At 43.4% G+C, this 18,759-nt stretch overlaps 1 protein-coding gene across 1 annotated transcript in view; it reads right to left on the bottom strand.

Moving 5' to 3' along the window:
• Window positions 1–4,129: 4,129 nt before the first annotated feature.
• The window catches only part of LOC115177194 (mitogen-activated protein kinase kinase kinase 5), a 29,457-nt gene continuing 14,827 nt past the window's right edge, over window positions 4,130–18,759 (bottom strand). Inside the window, exons 14-28 of the mRNA XM_029737759.1 lie at window positions 18,318–18,451; window positions 17,365–17,492; window positions 11,321–11,457; window positions 10,910–11,015; window positions 10,578–10,735; window positions 9,907–10,099; window positions 9,401–9,572; window positions 8,868–9,039; window positions 8,104–8,289; window positions 7,588–7,693; window positions 7,148–7,391; window positions 6,731–6,843; window positions 5,866–5,963; window positions 5,504–5,580; window positions 4,130–5,237 (exon numbers count right to left, since the gene is read on the bottom strand). Coding sequence (XP_029593619.1) covers window positions 5,129–5,237; window positions 5,504–5,580; window positions 5,866–5,963; window positions 6,731–6,843; window positions 7,148–7,391; window positions 7,588–7,693; window positions 8,104–8,289; window positions 8,868–9,039; window positions 9,401–9,572; window positions 9,907–10,099; window positions 10,578–10,735; window positions 10,910–11,015; window positions 11,321–11,457; window positions 17,365–17,492; window positions 18,318–18,451 — 2,133 coding nt within the window. The 3' untranslated portion in view covers window positions 4,130–5,128. The remainder of the gene's footprint in view (window positions 5,238–5,503; window positions 5,581–5,865; window positions 5,964–6,730; window positions 6,844–7,147; window positions 7,392–7,587; window positions 7,694–8,103; window positions 8,290–8,867; window positions 9,040–9,400; window positions 9,573–9,906; window positions 10,100–10,577; window positions 10,736–10,909; window positions 11,016–11,320; window positions 11,458–17,364; window positions 17,493–18,317; window positions 18,452–18,759) is intronic.

The raw sequence follows: 18,759 nt of genomic DNA, 5'->3' as shown, positions 1-18,759 counted from the left end.
CTTCATTTCTTGAGTAAGACTTAGGCTACCATGGGGTTTGCCACTTAATTTGGAGGGAAGCCAAGGGTTAGATGTTGACATCTGAATAACCTGGGGAACCCCAAGTTGTGCACGGTGTACAATCCTAAACAATTCAGCACTATGGACTGTGACGCAACCATTTATCACTGATTCAGCTCCATGGTCATAGACAGACTTTATTGACACTGCTGTCAGTTCCCATTCCCTTTCCACCTAAACTTAGGTTGCAAAATCGCGACACGCATCTCTACGTACCTGGCCAATATCTCAGCTTGGATGTTAGCCCATCACCTCAAGCTCAACCTCGACAAGACGGAGCTACTTTTCCTCCCCGGGAAGGCCTGCCCACACAAAGACATCTACATTACGGTTGACAACTCCACAGGGTCGCCCTCCCAGAGTGCAAAGAACCTTGATGTGACCCTGGACAACCTTCCCAAATTCTCCCGTCACCCCGCTCCTCCGCACACTCCACTGGCTTCCAGTCTAAGCTCGCATCCACTACAAGACCACCTTTGGTCTCTTGGCCCTCCCACCCCTACAGGGGGGCAGCGCTCACTCAGCCCAGTCCAAGCTCTTCTCTGTCCTGGCACCCCAATGGTGGAACCATCTTCCCCAAGAAGCGAGGACAGCGGAGTCAATGCCCATCTTTCGAAAGCACCTAAAACCCTACCTCTTCAAAGAGAATCTTAAATAACCCTCCTCACCTCGACCTACCCCCCCAAAAAGCTACTTCCTAAACCAACACTTGAACATGACTGCCCCCCTTTCTAGCTCTGACTTTGCTGGCAATTACTTCATTGAGGAAAAGTGTACTTACTATGCCTGTGATATGTGGTTGTCCCACTTAGCTATCGTAAGATGAACTGTAAGTCGCTCTGGATAAGAGCGTCTGCTAAATGACTAAAATGTAAATGTACAATTTTTGATCCGTAACTAATTTCTCTGGGTGTTTTTAATCATGTACCCTCGTGCTACATGCAATAGAAATAGGATAAAACACTCATATAGAGAAGAATAGAAAGGAAATAAACATTTATCTAAACACAAAACAGACAATACTGATATGCCTTTGTGGGTATTATTCATACATTAAAGTGAACCAAGCACAATCCCTAAATTATTGAATATCCCCTATGTCTCAGTGTTTGAGTAGACTTGTACTTCACAAGCCCTCTAATATTTCCATCACTTATTGTAGTTATGAAAAGAATTGACTTCATTGTCCCATATCACCAATTGCATATAGGACTATAGAGAATACTGGGGAATAATTACACAACTAAATGGATGAAACACACAGTGTGTAGCCATATGGCCTGGGATAACAGGAAGGCCCAAACACTTGTCTCCAAGGTGATGTCAACAGTATGAAAACAGATGAGGAAGCATGTGTGGAATTTTACAGTGTGGGCACCACTGATTCACTTCTTCCACCAGACTGTATGTTTGGATCTATGTGTGTGTGTGTGTGTGTGAGAGAGATTGAGTGAGCAGGGGCGTGTGTACACTCAAACGTACACAAATATGATCCTCTTTTCTTCTATTGATCTTTCAGCATATGACAGCATGTGGGTATTTCTATAAACTAGGGTACCAGTGAGCATTTCTTGTAGTGGACAACTGTTTGGAGCTGTTACACAGTCATGAATAATACTCAGCTTTTTCTTCACGTGAATACATTAAGATATAAACGGGGAACTTAAAAATCAGTGGATAGTTGATTAGGTACACCAACCCGTTCACAAAAATAGTTTTCTCCTACAGACAGTGAGTAACGTGGCCATGGCTTGCTATATAAAGCAGGCAGATGGGCATCGAGGCATTCAGTTACTGTTCGAACGAACGTTAGAATGGGCAAAACTAGTGACCTAAGAGACTGAGCGTGGTATGACCGCCGGTGCCAGGTGAGCCGGTTCCAGTATCTCAGAAACATCCGGCCTCCTGGGGTCGTCCGGAGTCCATGGATCCATCCTGCCTGGTGCCAACGGTACCGACAGTACTAACTGTCATGGCATTATGTGATGGAACCATGGTAACACATGAGCCAAGTCATAGAATATGGAAGTGATCACACATCACAGAAGCTACCTATCAATCTACACTGAACAAATATATAAAATACAACATGTAAAATGTTGGTCCGATGTTTCGTGAGCTGAAATAAAAAAATCCCAGTAATTGTCCATATGCACAAAAAGCTTATTTCTCTCAACTTTTGTGCACAAATGTTTACATCCCTGTTAGTGAGCATTTCTCCTTTACCAAGATAATCCATCCACCTGAATGTGCATTTTTGTCACACGACACAATGCTGACTGCAGGAATGTCCACCAGAGCTGTTAGCAGCTAACTGAATGTTCATTTCTCTACCATAAGCCGCCTCAAACATTTTAGATAATTTGGAAGTACGTCCAACCGGCCTCTCAAATGCAGACCACGTGTAACGATGCCAGCCGAGGACCTCCACCACCAGCTTCTTCACCTGCAGGATCATCTGAGACCAGCCAACCGAACAGCTGATGAAACTGTGGGTTTGCACAACCGAAGAAACAGTCCCAGGGAAGCTCATCTGCATGCTCATCGTCTTCACCAGGGTCTTGACCTGACTGCTGTTTGGCGTCGTAACCGACTTCAGTTGGCAAATGCTCACCTTCGATGGCCACATGCTGGAGAAGTGTACTCCTCACGGATGAATCCTGGTTTGATGGCAGACAGCGTGTATAGCATGATGTGGGCAAGCGGTTTGCTGATGTCAACGTTGAACAGAGTGCCACATGGTGGCGGTGGGGTTATGGTATGGGCAGACATAAGCTACTGACAGGACAACAAACACAATTGCATTTTATCGATGGCAATTTGAATCCTCAGAGATACCGTGATGAGATCCTGAGGCCCAATGCCGTACCATTCATCTGCCGCCATCACCATGTGTCAGCATAATAATGCAACGCCCCATGTCGCAAGGGTCTGTACACAATTACTGGAAGCTGAAAATGTCCTTGTTCTTCTATGGCCTGCATACTCACCCATTGAGCAAGTTTGGGATGTACTGGATCGATGTTTACGACAGCATGTTCCAGTTCCCACCAATATCCAGCAACTTCACATGGCCATTGAAGAGGAGAGGAACAACATTCCACAGGCCACAATCAACAGCCTGATCAACTCTATGCAAAAGAGATGTCGCAATGCATGAGTCAAATGGTGGTCACACCAGATACTGACTGGTTTTCTGATCCACACCCCTACCTTTTTAAAAAAAGTATCTGTGACCAACAGATACATACAGTATCTGTATTCCCAGTCATGTGAAATCCATAGATTAGGGCCTAATTCATTTATTTAAATTGACTGAATCCCTTACATGAACTGTTCAGTATAATTCATGAGTAGAATCAAAACCTGTTTAAACCCTGTCATATTTGGAATTTCCATAGATTTTACACAAATTGTGATAAAACACTACCTTTCGGTCTCGGGAGAGGCGAAGGTCGAGAGCCGTGCGTCCTCAAAAACAAGCCGCACTGATGCCTTAGACCACTGCACCACTCGGGAGGCCCAAAAGTCATTTTAAATGTTGTTTTTTTAATTTAAAAACGAAACAATTGACCGTTTTCCCATTCCTGACTGCTCCATTTTAACTCGGGAAAAGAAACGATCAAAACGTACACTGACTGTAATCTTATCTCAGAAATCCTGACTTAATGTTGTCCACGGAGTAGGCTAATTATCTTGACCGCCGTAACAACATGGACACAAACATGTTCTGTCAATCCTCGAGATCAACAGTAATTCCTGCACTTTGGCTGTTGTTCAATCACATGCGGTATAACAGGAGCTCTTTATCGCTTGACTGTCATTCAACAAAAAAATCCTGAATCAGATGTAGCGCGATAATGTCCCCTCATACACTAAACAGCTAGACATCAAATGCGCATCAAACAACTATTGTGCATACAGTGGCAAGAAAAAGTATGCAGCGATGAGACATATGGATAACACGAAATCAGGAATGTTTAGCGGGGCTATAAATTATAGAAAAGTTGACTAAAGCACAAACAGACCTGGCTACTAGGCATGACAAAAAAACATTTTGAATGTGATGTAGATGTTTTGTTGTTGCTAGGTGGCGTTATAGTCATTATGCCTACCTAGACTTTTATTCCTGTAACTACAAATGTGAAACTTAAAGAAAATCATATATGACATTTAACATGAACATTGGCCCCTTATCGAAAGACCCATATACATTTTACATTTACATTTTAGTCATTTAGCAGACGCTCTTATCCAGAGCGACTTACAGTAGTGAATGCATACATTTTTTTTCTTTTTTTCGTACTGGTCCCCCGTGGGAATCGAACCCACAACCCTGGCGTTGCAAACACCATGCTCTACCAACTGAGCCACACGGGACCATATACACATATTACAGACACCACCAATATGTACACCACTATTCCCACTTATTTAAACGACCAATCACCAGTGCACATTCTCGCCAAAGTGTATATTTACCATCAATAACACACCTTTTCTTCAAGTCCTAGGCCCTGCGAAGATCTCAGAAATGGTGTACATTAAAGAGGTACATTTTATTTTATACTACACACCAAACTAACAAAGGAATATAAAGTATCATGGAGGCATGGACGGTCCGTTGAGGTAAAAATATGACAGCTGTTGGCCCTAAATATTCCCCCTCCCCTCCATATGCATTGCGAATATCAGGGAATTGTCAATGGTTTAGAACCCCAATTCAGCCAATCAGATTGCAGATTTCGCCGAACCCGTTTTATAAGTACAGTTATTCACAATAAGAAATGACAGAAAAACATATCCTTTACTGTTCATCCATCTTTCTGTAACCATTTCAGTTTCAATATAACAACTCTGGGGAAATACTAAGGTAGGTCCACTTTTTATGACATGATTATCTTGTTCTCAGAAAACCGTACATGCGCACACACACTGGCGCACACACACTGACACACACACACACCAATTCCTGCATCTTAACAATGAGATAAATTCACAGACTCAGTAAATGTGTACCACGTTGTGCTTATAGTGCCAGCCTATTAGTGGAACATGTGACGACCCATCAGAGAATGGTGTCCTCGCTCTCTTCAGAGTGTGTGCTGAGCTGAGATTTGAGCTGCGACTTCCTCCGTGTTGTGATGGCCGCCCAGATACGACACAGCATCCCTCCTCTGTGGAGGAACAGTTACAGTAAAAAAACAACCATTACAGTACACACCCTTTGTGTGTGGGTGGGTGTCACATCCATACACCCTCCTACTGCACAGATCCCTAGTCACACATTGACACATCTCAGTGAATTCACAGTACTTTCGCAGTCCTTTGAATAACGACATTACCATCCAAACAGAAAACAGTGTGTTTTCCTCATTAGCGCAGATCAGTTTCCTGTTTCTGCTTTAAGGATGTGTGAACATGATTGGAGGAGGAAGTTCACCTTATGGCACAGTACATCAAGTCATCCCTGCAGGCCATGGTGAGGAGACAGTCCAAGGTGAACTCGTGATAGAGTAACTAGAAACAAAAGCACAGCGTGAATTCTACTCACGCAACATCAGTGAGAACAAGCCTCACGCAGACACGTACTGAAACTGAGCTACATTACTTCCTATTTTTTCAGGTTTTTCGTGGTATAGACTTTTGTGACTTGTCATATTATTATAATGTGAATAAGGCTCACTCTTTTCACCAGTTAGATGGTTTATTCCATGCATGTAGTTCCCCATCAATCAATAGTAACCATATTTTGAGAACCAATCCCACATCATTAAATCACAAAGTCGTTTTGAAGTTCCTTACCTTGTCTATGGTGTCCTGATCTACTGGGATAGCCTTCAGCCAGCAAACCAAGGACTTGACTTCTGGGTTTGAACTTATCTGCAGGGACAACTCTGTATCTACAGGAGGATGAGAAGACAAGTCGGTATGATCTGGTCACCAGTTTGCGCCATCATGCTACTAAGCTGAACATTATGAGTATTTCATATGCATATTTTCAGTACTGGTTAAGGTGTTAGACTGACAGTCACAGGGACTGAGGTTTTGAGTCCCAGTCGGGGCTATTCGCGACAGTATACGTTAACGGTAAAGGAAGTAAACCTGACAGATACAAAGCAAAAGCGTTAATTAGGGTCTAATAAACAAAAACAGGCCAACATTTTCCGATGCCAGTTCCTAATCATTATTATGACTGACACATCTGGTTCGAAGTCTCAAATCTCAGCGGCAATGAGCTACACGCCTTAAACTCAAACCAGTAGAGCAGAAATCCACTGTCGGAGGGTGAGGTGTGGAGAGAGATCTAGAAACACAGGGTGTGAATCACAAAATCTACCAACTGTCTCAATGGCATTCCATCTCTCCATTTTAGGAACATTACAGTAGGCACGCTGTAACTTGTGGGGCCACTGTCATACCACAAGCTTCAAACTCCAGTGTCTACATGTATACAAAAACACACAGGATTTGATGCCTGATATTCATTATTTATTAGGCAAAGAGTGTTTGGCCTTGCTACATACTAAGGTGTGGCAGAGTGATAGAATTTGGCTTACTAAGGTACTTCACCCAAACTTACAATGTTTACCAACACACTAGCCTTAAAAGGGCTGACATTAGCAACAGTCAGACCGCTTTGGGACGGAGTAGGAGCTGAAAACATTACCTGTGGGTTCTGATGTGTTCCTGGTAGTGTCGATCTGATCCTGTGTCCTCTGGACAGAGTTCCTCAGTAGCTCCTGGTATTCGCTCTCTTTCTCACTCAGCTGAGTCAGCAGTCTGAAACACAATTAGTCATTATGGACCAGGCCTGAACAGTACATTTCCCTATTTACACATATCACTTCACTGTCCATATTGTAACTGGTTGCAATTTAATCATTGGTGGTGTGCTGGCACTTTCACTGAATCTGTAGGAATGACTTCATCTTCTTAAAATTTTAAAGCCCATTATACTAAAGTTGAAATAAAAGGAAACCCCATGTTAAAAGGTGGAATAAAGAATAAAATGACAATACAAATGCATTTTTTGTCCTGCCAATAAAGCAATGTAACATAAACAGCTAAGTAAATGGCACTGAACCTGCGAGTCTCTAGCCGTAGATCTCTCAGTTCCTTACTGAGGGGACAGTTAGTGTTGTACTGGAGGCCATTGGGTAAGCAGGGGCTTTCTGAAACCTCCTCTATGGTCTCTGTGTTGGCTGGCGCCACCACCTGGTCATCTGAGAAATCTGCAGGCAAAAGCTTTACTAGCTCACTGGGCCGCTGCTCTCTCTCTGGGCTACTCTCCTCCGTCTCAAAGGAAGACTGCAGCTGGAGCTTGAGCTCTGAAAGACATTGAGGTATGTGTGAGCATGTGTGTGGGGATTTGGGAGGTGGTGAGGTCTTTGAATGGCAGGGTTGGACTCAATTCCAAATCCAGAGTCATATCATGAAATTGAACAGTAGTTCTATGAGGAATTTCCATGTCCAATACAACTGACAGAAGTTGAGATAGAATTAGGCCTGACTGCTGGGTCTTACCTGGTAATAGTACAGTGATGGCGTCCTGCACGGCCTGCCTCAGCAGGTTATCCAGAGCAAACATCCAGTGAGGTTTCACCTGCTGCTGCCTCAACACCTTTTTCACCTGCACACTCGAGGGAGTGAGAAGAACGGGTTAGCACAATACTATTGGGTGTGATGCAGAGCCTGTGGTAAAACTCCTGGCTATTGACACATATACGACTCCACCTGCTCAATCCCACGTCCACCCTTGCCTTGTGATTACTAACTACCTAATACATGAGGAAAGTATGGAAAGTATGGAAATAAATGGCTAATCAATGACAGTACGCAATCTTTTACGTGCCAGGGAGAAATGGAAACTGGCAGGGCTACTGCCCTCAAGGACTGGCGATGCAACTCCTGGGTAATGTTCATTAAGTACCAAATGAAAAAGAACAGGGAGGGACTACTCCAATAAGATGTTGCAAGATGTTTTATAATGTTTTCCGTTGCATACCCGAATGAACACAACCGTGACCTCCAGTGACCTACCGCACCCTGGAAGCTGAAGAGCACCGCTTGCAGATTTTTGAGGGGTACTGCGGTAGCAAGCAGTGTGGAGCGCAACTTCACCAATCTGTTGGTCAGTTGCCTTCTGTCTGGAGAGCGGATGTTCTCCCGCAGGCAGCCAATCAGCTCAGAGATATGCTCTGAGGTCACGGACCCAACTTCTGTTTGCTTAGAGGCAAGGAGAGAGGAAACGTTATAAAATAATAATAGGCAAAGAAACCAACAAATGTAAAATGTAGACATAAACACACATTCTTTCACACCTAACATGTACAGCAGACTCCTGATAAGGGTAAACTCAGTTTAAGTGCCTTGTGGTCCTGTGTAGCTCAGTTGGTAGAGCATGGTGCTTGTAACACCAAGGTAGTGGGTTCACCTTCCCCGGACCACCCATACGTAAAATGTATGCACGCATGACTAAGTCTGCTAAGTGGCATATTTTATTATTTATTATTATTATATTATTTCACCATACATTGTCTTTAACTGCTCTGGATAAATGCATGCTCCGATCGGTTGAGTGCATGCACTCATAACCATCCTAAGCCATTGCATTTATCAGGAGTTGACTGTATTAGGGATAGATCCTTCTCTGGGCCCATAATCAAAAATTGTCAAAGAGTAGAAGTACCGATCTAAGATCAGGTCCATCCTGTCTTATCCATTATGATCTAAAAGGTAAAACAGATCCTAGATCAGCACTCCTACTCTGACACATACAGCCCAAGATCTCTCGCTCTGTCTACCTGAGGTAGTGTGTTCTGGATGTTGTGCACCACGTCGGTGATGTACTCAGTGAGGATCCTGTGCAGTGTGGTCCTCCTCTCGCTGTCCTTCCTCAGTAAGAACAGGCCCAGGTTCTCCCCTGACGTGGCTGGACTAGCCGTCATGTCCACAGCACTGGCCTCCTCTGACACCCTGGCCACCACAAGGGGGAGACGAGATACACCAAAGTCACATAGATAAAACATTCTGCCAGACAAATATGGTCTTGGCAATATTTAGCATGGGCTCCATCTCAATTGCTGGGAAATCTGACCTCTTCTCTACTCTACTCCTCCCCTCTATCTGCAGTGATTGGAAAATACGACAATATGGTGGAAGTTCATCATGGAGCAGCTGGATTTTTCAGACAATTTAGAAAAAGCCATGGTCTATTTTGAGGTTATCTATTGCATTATATTGCATTTACATTAAGGCAATGATCTACAATGAAGTTGTTTCACAAATCAGATGTAATCGAATGGGGAACCAGAGGGTATAGGATGTTTAGCCCTACGACAGGAAGCCTCTGGTGCTGGGTGGGCTCTTTGTATTGCCCTTTCCTCTGAGGGGGGAGAGGGTCCTCCGGAGGTCCCAGGAGCACGACAGGTCCATCCCGTCAGTGTCCCTGTCTGTATCTGTCACACGTATAGACACTGGGACAGACATACTGCGCTGGTAGATGTCACCTACAGGACACAAAGCAGGGCAGAGTCATTACCCCAATAGTGGTGTTATACAGACAAGAGGAATAATAATTCATATTTCAGACAATTATGAAAATAATGAATGAGTGTGGAGAATAGATAGATATAGATAGATAGATAGATAGATAGTGGCCAAGAAAGGACGTGCGTTCCTATCGTCGGGGGTTATGTGGTCAGGAGTAGGCAGTGTTATCACAAGACCAGACTCTGGCACTGATGATGATTGATGACTATAAAAATGAAGATGCTAACTATGATGATTAAAATAACGCTACCTATGATTATGATAACAATGATGATGATGAAGATGACTCACCAGCATCCGTAGGCAGTGTCTCAGGCTCTGGCTTGGCCTTCCTCCGGGAGGTGAACTTGAGGAAGGAGTCCTTGAGCAGCTCAGAGGCCGTGGCCCTGTTGTCTGGGTCCGGGGTGAAGCATCTCATGATGCAGCCTTTGGCATCACCTGACATACAGTCCGGCACCTCCGGGTGGATCTTGAACATACCAACCTAGAGGGAGACGGGAACAGAGTACGTACACTTCAGGGTTGTGTTCAGTAGGGCACGCAACGTAAAAGTTTTGCAACGGAAACTTATTGTTTCTTATTGGACAAGTTCAGGTAGTCCCTCCCTGTCTCAGTATATTTACATTTAAGTCATTTAGCAGACGCTCTTATCCAGAGCGACTTACAGTAGTGAATGCATACATTTCATACTTCTTTTTTTTGTACTGGCCCCCCGTGGGAATCGAACCCACAACCCTGGCGTTGCACACACCATGCTGGCGCTGCAAACACCATGCTCTACCAACTGAGCCACAGGGAACACAGTATATCTTCAGTTTGATGCTTTATGAACACAACCCTGGTTTCAGCTGGTAAAATTCTTTAGTCCAGTATTTACCTAGTATTCCACAGGTACAAGGTATAGGCTACAATGTAATAACATACTAATTATCAAACCTTTTGGTTTCTAACAGAAAGATTACCTTGAACATGGCTGCCTGTGGGCTGCCCAGCTCGTGGAAGGGTGGTTTCCCCGTGGCCATTTCTATGATGGTACAGCCCAAGGACCAGATGTCTGCAGGCTTCCCATAACCCCGCGGGCCCTGGTCAATGATCTCTGGAGCCATGTACTGCAGTGTCCCTAAAAACACCACATAGAGACATTTAGACACCTACCTACACAAACATGTAGACAACACATGTAAATAATATTCATCCCAACAAAGTCAAATACAGTGTTCATATGCAAAAAGCATGGCCACATACCCAACCACACTCATACAAAAGCATCAAACATACACACACCCACACACACCTGTGAAGGTCTCTGTGCAAGGGTTGATTCCCGCCAGTCGTTTCGAGGTGCCAAAGTCAGAGATCTTGAGAACACCACTGTAGGTGTTGATCAACACGTTGTCGCCCTGTGAGGAAATGGCTTGTTTCTTACACTAGATACACTTTCCTCACAACGCATTGTGACACATTAGTAGTTGAGTAAGCAACATATACCAGGTTCATGCTCAGTAGGCCACAATGTAGTGAAACGTTTTGAAGTGGAAAACAAAAAGGAGCGTTTCTTAAGTCCAGGAAGTCCTTTCCTGTTTCACTCCATTCTCCGTCGTTTACTACCTAATGAACACAACTACCTCTGACTGTGTGAATTAAAATCCGCTGTGGCATTGGTACTTTTTTTTAAAAACATTTATTTAGCAACAACAAACCTCACCTTGATGTCTCTGTGGACTATCTGGTTGTCATGGAGATACTTAAGCCCTTCCAGGATCTGCCTGGTGTAGAAAATGACGGTGGCCTCGTTGTCTTTCAGGGGTCCCCATTTGGAACGCAGGAGAGAGGACAAGCTTCCTACATGGGAGAGATGGCATTGGAATGGGTTACGGTTAGATATGGAAGGGATCGCATTTTGGATTTGCAACCCCCCTGGGCCTCGTTTCCCAGTTGCGATGTAACTTAAGCATTACGATGACGTACCAGATGCATCATTATTTACGAGCCAACTTCTTAAGAGTGTTTCCAAAACAACCACCCAGAGAGAACGTTCGCTTAGTGCCTTGTTATACCACGTGTCGACACTGATAGGATTTTTTTTAAAGCAGCGCTTGCTTTCAGATCAGATTTCTCCATTCAAATCTTAACATTAAAAGGATTCCACAATACTGACCACGGATCAGCCCCTAGAGAGATATTACCACCTATGGCTGAAAATAGGCTATTGAGGCAGCTTATTATGCTTACCCAATAACAATGCACTCCATCACAGATTGGGCACATCATTGGCCACGTTGTCACACATGTAAAAACACTGAAGCAAAAAGTACAAACAATAGCCTAGTCGAAAAATATAACTCAATTGATGGATATAGCCTACATAGACCCATGTAGGCTAAGCATCTTTTAATAAAGTCATCTCGGTTTTCATTTGAAGCATAATTTTATTCTTCACTTCTTTTGTAACAATTTCAAATACTTTGGCAACTTTGTATTTGAAGTCAACTTAGTTCTGAAGGTAACGGTAGTCACAATCAGACAGAAAAAAAATCAAGATGTTTATGCTGTTTAGCGAAGACCTGTGAATAAAGTGATGCGAAAGGGCAAAAAAATGCATATAATGATGGACTTTGGCTGCGCTACGAGTGGTCTGGATCACTAGGTTCTAACGGTGATCTTAACGCTACGAAGACTCTGGGAAACAAGGCCCAGAATATTCACAATGATAAAATGGCGGAAGCTGAAATAAAACATCACTTTTTAAAGTATTTTCACTTTTTCTTAACACTGGTACATCAGTGACTTAAATCGCATTGTGAAATCCATTTCTCTCATTCACTGTGGTACTGGAAACACCCACACTTCCTGTGTCATATCCTGCCTGTAGCTATTGCACTGAATTAGACACACACGCACACATGACACACACACACACGCCAAAAAGACCTCCAGACTTCCTGGAAACTAAAATACCATAATTTTGTAATATTCCAATTGATTTCACTAAGCCTTCACAACAGCGCCAAGTCTGGGACCAAAAGGCTCCTGAACAGCTTCTACCCCCAAGCCATAAGACTGCAGAACAGTTCCTCAAACGGCTACCCGGACTATTTACATTGAGCCCCATTTTTCTTGCACTGGCTCTATGCACACTCACTGGACTCTACCCCCACACTCAAGCATACTACACTGACACTCCAACACACACACACACACACACACACACACACACACACACACACACACACACACACACACACACACACACTATTCTGTTTATTATCTATCCTGATTGCCTAGTCACCTTTACCTACATGTACATATTACCTAAATTACCTCAACTACCTCATACCCCTGCATATTGACTCGGTACCGATACTCCTATTATATAGCCTTGTTATTTTATTGTGTTAACATTTCCTTTTTTGCTATTTAGTTGTAATTTTTGTATTATTATTTTTTAACTCTACATTGTTGGGAAAAGGTTTGTAAATAAGCATTTCACGGTAAAGTCTACACCCATTGTATTCGGCCTGACTGAAACATGGCTTAAGCCTGATGAATTTACTGTGTTAAATGAGGCCTCACCTCCTGGTTACACTAGTGACCATATCCCCCGCGTATCCCGCAAAGGCGGAGGTGCTGCTAACATTTACGATATCAAATATCAATTTACAACAACAACAAAAAAAACACTGTTTTCGTCTTTTGAGCTTCTAGTCATGAAATCTATGCAGCCTACTCAATCACGTTTTATAGCTATTGTTTACAGGCCTCCTGGGCCAAATAGAGCGTTCCTCACTGAGTTCCCTGAATTCCTATCGGACCTTGTAGTCATGGCAGATAATATTCACGTTTTTGGTGACTTTAATATTCACATGGAAAAGTCCACAGACCCACTCCAAAAGGCTTTCGGATCCATCATTGACTCAGTGGGTTTTGTCCAACATGTCTCCGGACCTACTCACTGTCATACTCATACTCCGCACTAGTTTTGTCCCATGGAATAAATGTTGTGGATCTTAATGTTTTTCCTCATAATCCTGGAATATCGGACCACCATTTTATTATGTTTGCAATTGCAACAAATAATCTACTCAGACCTGACCCAAAGATCATCAAAAGCCATGCTATAAATTCTCGGACAACCCAAAGATTCCTAGATGCCCTTCCAGACTCCATCCACCTACCCAAGGACGTCAGAGTACAAAAATCAGTTAACCACCTAACTGAGGAACTCAATTTAACTTTGTGTAATACCCAGATGCAGTCGCACCCCTAAAAACCAAAACATTTGTCATAAGAAACTAGCTCCCTGGTATACAGAAAATACCATAGCTCTGAAGCAAGCTTCCAGAAAACTGGAACGGAAATAGCGTTACACCAAACTGGAAGTCTTCCGACTAGCTTGGAAAGACAGTACCGTGCAGTATCGAAGAGCCCTCACTGCTGCTCAATCATCCTATTTTTCCAACTTAATTGAGGAAAATAAGAACAATCCAAAATGTATTGATACTGTTGCAAAGCTAACTAAAAAGCATCACTTCCCAAGAGAGGATGGCTTTCGCTTCAGCAGTGACAAATTCATGAACTTCTTTGATGAAAGATCATGATCATTAGAAAGCAAATTTCAGACTCCTCTTTAAATTTGCGTATTCCTCCAAAGCTCAGTTGTCCTGAGTCTGCCCAACTCTGCCAGGACCTAGGATGAAGGGAGACACTCAAGTTTTTTAATACTATATCTCTTGACACATTGATGAAAATAATCATGGCCTCTAAACCGTCAAGCTGCATACTGGACCCTATTCCAACTAAACTACTGAAAGAGCTGCTTCCTGTGCTTGGCCCTCCTATGTCTAACATAATAAACCGCTCTCTATCCACCAGATGTGTACCAAACTCACTAAAAGTGGCAGTAATAAAGCCTTTCTTGAAAAAGCCACACCTTGACCCAGAAAATATAAAAAACTATTGGCCTATATCAAATCTCCCATTCCTCTCAAAATTTTGGGAAAAAGCTGTTGCGCAGCAACTCACTGCCTTCCTGAAGACAATGTATACGAAACGCTTCAGTCTGGTTTTAGACCCCAACATAGCACTGAGACTGCACTTGTGAAGGTGGTAAATTACCTTTTAAATGGTGTCAGACCGCGGCTCTGCTTCTGTCCTCGTGCTCCTAGACCTTAGCGCTGCTTTTGATACCATCGAACACCACATTATTTAGGAGAAATTGGAAACCCAAATTGGTCTATACGGACAAGTTCTAGCCTGGTTTAGATCTTATCTGTCGGAAAGATATCAGTTTGTCTCTGAGGAAGGTTTGTCCTCTGACAAATCAACTGTACATTTTGGTGCTGCTCAAGGCTCCATTTTTGGACCACTATTGTTTTCACTATATATTTTACTTCCTGGTGATGTCATTCGGAAACATAAGGTTAACTTTCACTGCTATGCGGACAACACACAGCTGAACATTTTGATGAAACATGGTGAAGCCCCAAAATTGCCCTCACTGGAAGTCTGTGTTTCAGAAATAAGGAAGTGGATGGTGGCAAATGTTCTACTTTTAAACTCAGACAAAACAGAGATGCTAGTTCTAGGTCCCAAGAAACAAAGAGATCTTCTGTTGAATCTGACAAGTAATCTTGATGGTTGTACAGTCATCTCAAATAAAACTGTGAAAGTCCTCAGCGTTACTCTGGAGCCTAATCTCTCTTTTTGACGAACATATCAAGACTGTTTCTAGGACATCTTTTTTCCATCCACGTAACATTGCAAAAATCTGAAACTTTGTCCAAAAATGATGCAGAAAAATTAATCCATGCTGTTGTCACTTCTAGGTAATATTACTGCAATGGTCTACTTTCCAGCTACCCGGATAAAGCACTAAATAAACTTTAGTTAGTGCTAAAGACGGTTGCTAGAATCTTGACTAGAACCAAAAAATGTGATCATATTACTCCAGTGCTAGCCTCTCTACACTGGCTTCCTGTTAAGGCAAGGGCTGATTTCAAGGTTTTACTGCTAACCTACAAAGCATTACATGGGCTCGCTCCTACCCATCTTTCCAATTTGGTCCTGCCGTACATACCTACACATACACTACGGTCACAAGATGAAGGCCTCCTTACTGTCCCTAGAATTTCTAAGCAAACAGTTGGAGGCAGGGCTTTCTCATATAGAGCTCCATTTTTATGGAATGATCTGTCTAACCATGCGAGAGATGCAGACTCGGTCTTGACCATTAAGTCTTTATTGAAGACTCATCTCTTCAGTAGGTCCTATGATTGAGTGTAGTCTGGCCCAGGAGTGTGAAGGTGAACGGTAAGGCACTGGAGCAACGAACCGCCCTTGCTGTCTCTGCCTGGCTGGTTCCCCTCTCTCCACCGGGATTCTCTGCCTCTAACCCTATTACAGGGGCTGAGTCACTGGCTTACTTGTGCTCTTCCATGCCGTCCCTAGGAGGGGTGCGTCGCTTGAGTCACTGACGTGATCTCCTGTCCTGGTAGGCGCCCCCCTTTGGGTTGTGCCGAGGCGGATGGTGGTTGAAGATATCCCTCTAGTGGTGGGTGGGCTGTCCTTTGGCAAAAGTGGGTGGGGTTATATCCTGCCTGTTTGGCCTTGTCCGGGGGTATCGTCGGACGGGGCCACATTGTCTCCCGACCTCTCCTGTCTCAGCCTCCAGTATTTATGCTGCAGTAGTTTGTGTGTCAGGGGGCTAGGGTCAGTCTGTTATATCTGGAGTATTTCTCCTGTCTTATCCGGTGTCCTGTGTGAATTAAAGTATGCCTCAGGACTACCTGGCCTGATGACTCCTTGCTGTCCCCAGTCCACCTGGTCGTGCTGCTGCTCCAGTTTCAACTGTTCTACCTGTGGCTATGGAACCGTGACCTGTTCACCGGACGTACTACCTGTCCCAGACCTGCTGTTTTCAACTCTCTAGAGACAGCACGAGCAGTAGAGGTACTCTGAATGATCGGCTATGAAAAGCCAACTGATATTTACTCCCGAGGTGCTGACCTGTTGCACCCTCAAAAATCACTGTGATTATTATTATTTGACCATGCTGGTCATCTATGAACATTTGAACGTCTTGGCCATGTTCTGTTATAATCTCCACCCGGCACAGCCAGAAGAGGACTGGCCACCCCTCATAGCCCGGTTCCTCTCTAGGTTTCTTCCTAGGTTCTAGCCTTTCTAGGGAGTTTTTCCTAGCCACCGTGCTTCTACACCTGCATTGCTTGCTGTTTGGGGTTTTAGGCTGGGTTTCTGTACAGCACTTTCTGACATCAGCTGATGTAAGAAGGCCTTTATAAATACATTTGATTGATTGTGACAGTTTCATAATTAGGGGAGCAGAGAAAGATGAGCAAGACTGGAAGTATTGATGAGAGAATGAGTGAATACAGTACCAGTGTGTGAGTGGTGGAGAGAGATTGAAAGAAGAAGAATGAGTAGTAGAGAGACAACAACCGAGAAGTGAATACTGAAACCATTAGCTATACGGCAGTTTAAAAAAGGTAAAGCAGGACAAGATTACCAAAACTTCCGTCAGTGAGAGATTGAATACTGTACATACCAAGTGAAGGTTTGATAGAAAGACTTGTCTAAAGACTACACATTTGTAGTAGAGAGGCACAAAAGTTGAAATTAGAAATACTGAATAAACCGGTTCTGTGTGACCTGGTTTATGGGACCATAGAAACAGAATGAGATTCAATATAGAATATAGAATGAAATAGATTCTATTTCTATGCACTGTACCTCCAGGAACCTCCTCCATAAAGATCTTGATGAAGCCGTCCTGACTCATAGAGCCCAGGTACTGAACGATGTTCCTGTGCTTCAGCCTCTTGTGCAGAGCCATCTCCTCATGCAGAGGCTGGGAGTAACTGAGATTCACACACAGGTGGGGAGAGAACCAACAGTTAGCATTGGCACTAGATTTGCATAGCATTAGCAAACGGGACAGTGTTCATCTGCCGTTATAACAACATTGCTACAAAACTTAAAACAATGCTAGTGCTAGCTGTGCCATCATTGAAAAACAACAAAATTCACTCCAATATTGCAGTTGTGCTGACATGGTGTAGTTGTGACCCACACGTACTGTATGAATTTGATGAGAGCTTTACAAGCACCCGTCATGTGCTGCTTTAACCTGTGTGGCCATTAATTCTACAGAGGAACTAAGTACTAACATTTTTTGAACTATGGGGCTAAGCTCTTAGTCGAGGTCGAAGGCTCGTAAACAAGGAATGGGGAAATCTAAATAGACATTCTTCTCTTCATGGAGTAGATTCCGGTGTAGCTATGGGGATACTGGACAAACATTACACATTTGGAATGTTGAGGAAAACATCTGCGCATTCATTATTTTCATCAGTAATCGTGAATCGTTTCGCTCACATTGTATAATATATTACACATATTAGGCTAAAATAATAATTCGGATTTATGGTATCATGTGCAAAGAAAAGTTGCCTGTCCCCAGATCTGTTTGTGCTGTCGTGTCAACAAGTATGGTCATTGTTTGACAATACAGCAAAACAGAACTGGGACCAGGCAACAAAAAAAGGGGAAATGTAGCCTGGTCCCAGAACTGTTTGTGTTGTTGTGCTGTCGTGTCAACAAGTATGGTCATTGTTTGACAATACAGCTAAAAACAGATCTGGGACCAGGCGAAAAAAAAAAAAGGGGAAATGTGTTTTCCATACGTGCTGTCTTTCTCTGGGATCTCCTTGATGGCGATGCGGACTTGGTTGCTCAGGTCCCTCCCAGCATACACCACGCCATAGGTTCCTTTACCCAGAACCACCTTGTCTCTGTTTTCGCTGGTCTCATAGATAAACTGCAGGTGGTAAGGGAGGTTTATTTCAACAGGAACACGGGTGTGAAACTAAATGTGCGTTTGTGTGTTTCATAAAAAATGTGTCTAAGAGAGTGTGTGGGTTAGAAATATTGTAAAGATTTTCACAAGCAACCACAACAGAAAAGGTTGAGTGAGAGCACAAAGCAATGGAAAATAATGTTCATTTAGAAACCTGCTGCTGCTCTGAACTGCAGTGAACTGAAATACTATTTGAAATGATTTCAAATAGTAATTGAACCCAGGTTTGCTGGAGTGACATGCTGGACTGAATCCAATGTTCTGTGAAT

Source organism: Salmo trutta, chromosome 37 (assembly GCF_901001165.1).
Source record: "Salmo trutta chromosome 37, fSalTru1.1, whole genome shotgun sequence".
Lineage (NCBI taxonomy): Eukaryota > Metazoa > Chordata > Actinopteri > Salmoniformes > Salmonidae > Salmo > Salmo trutta.
Note: the sequence above shows the minus strand (reverse complement) of the source record. Positions and strands in the feature narration are given on the sequence as shown.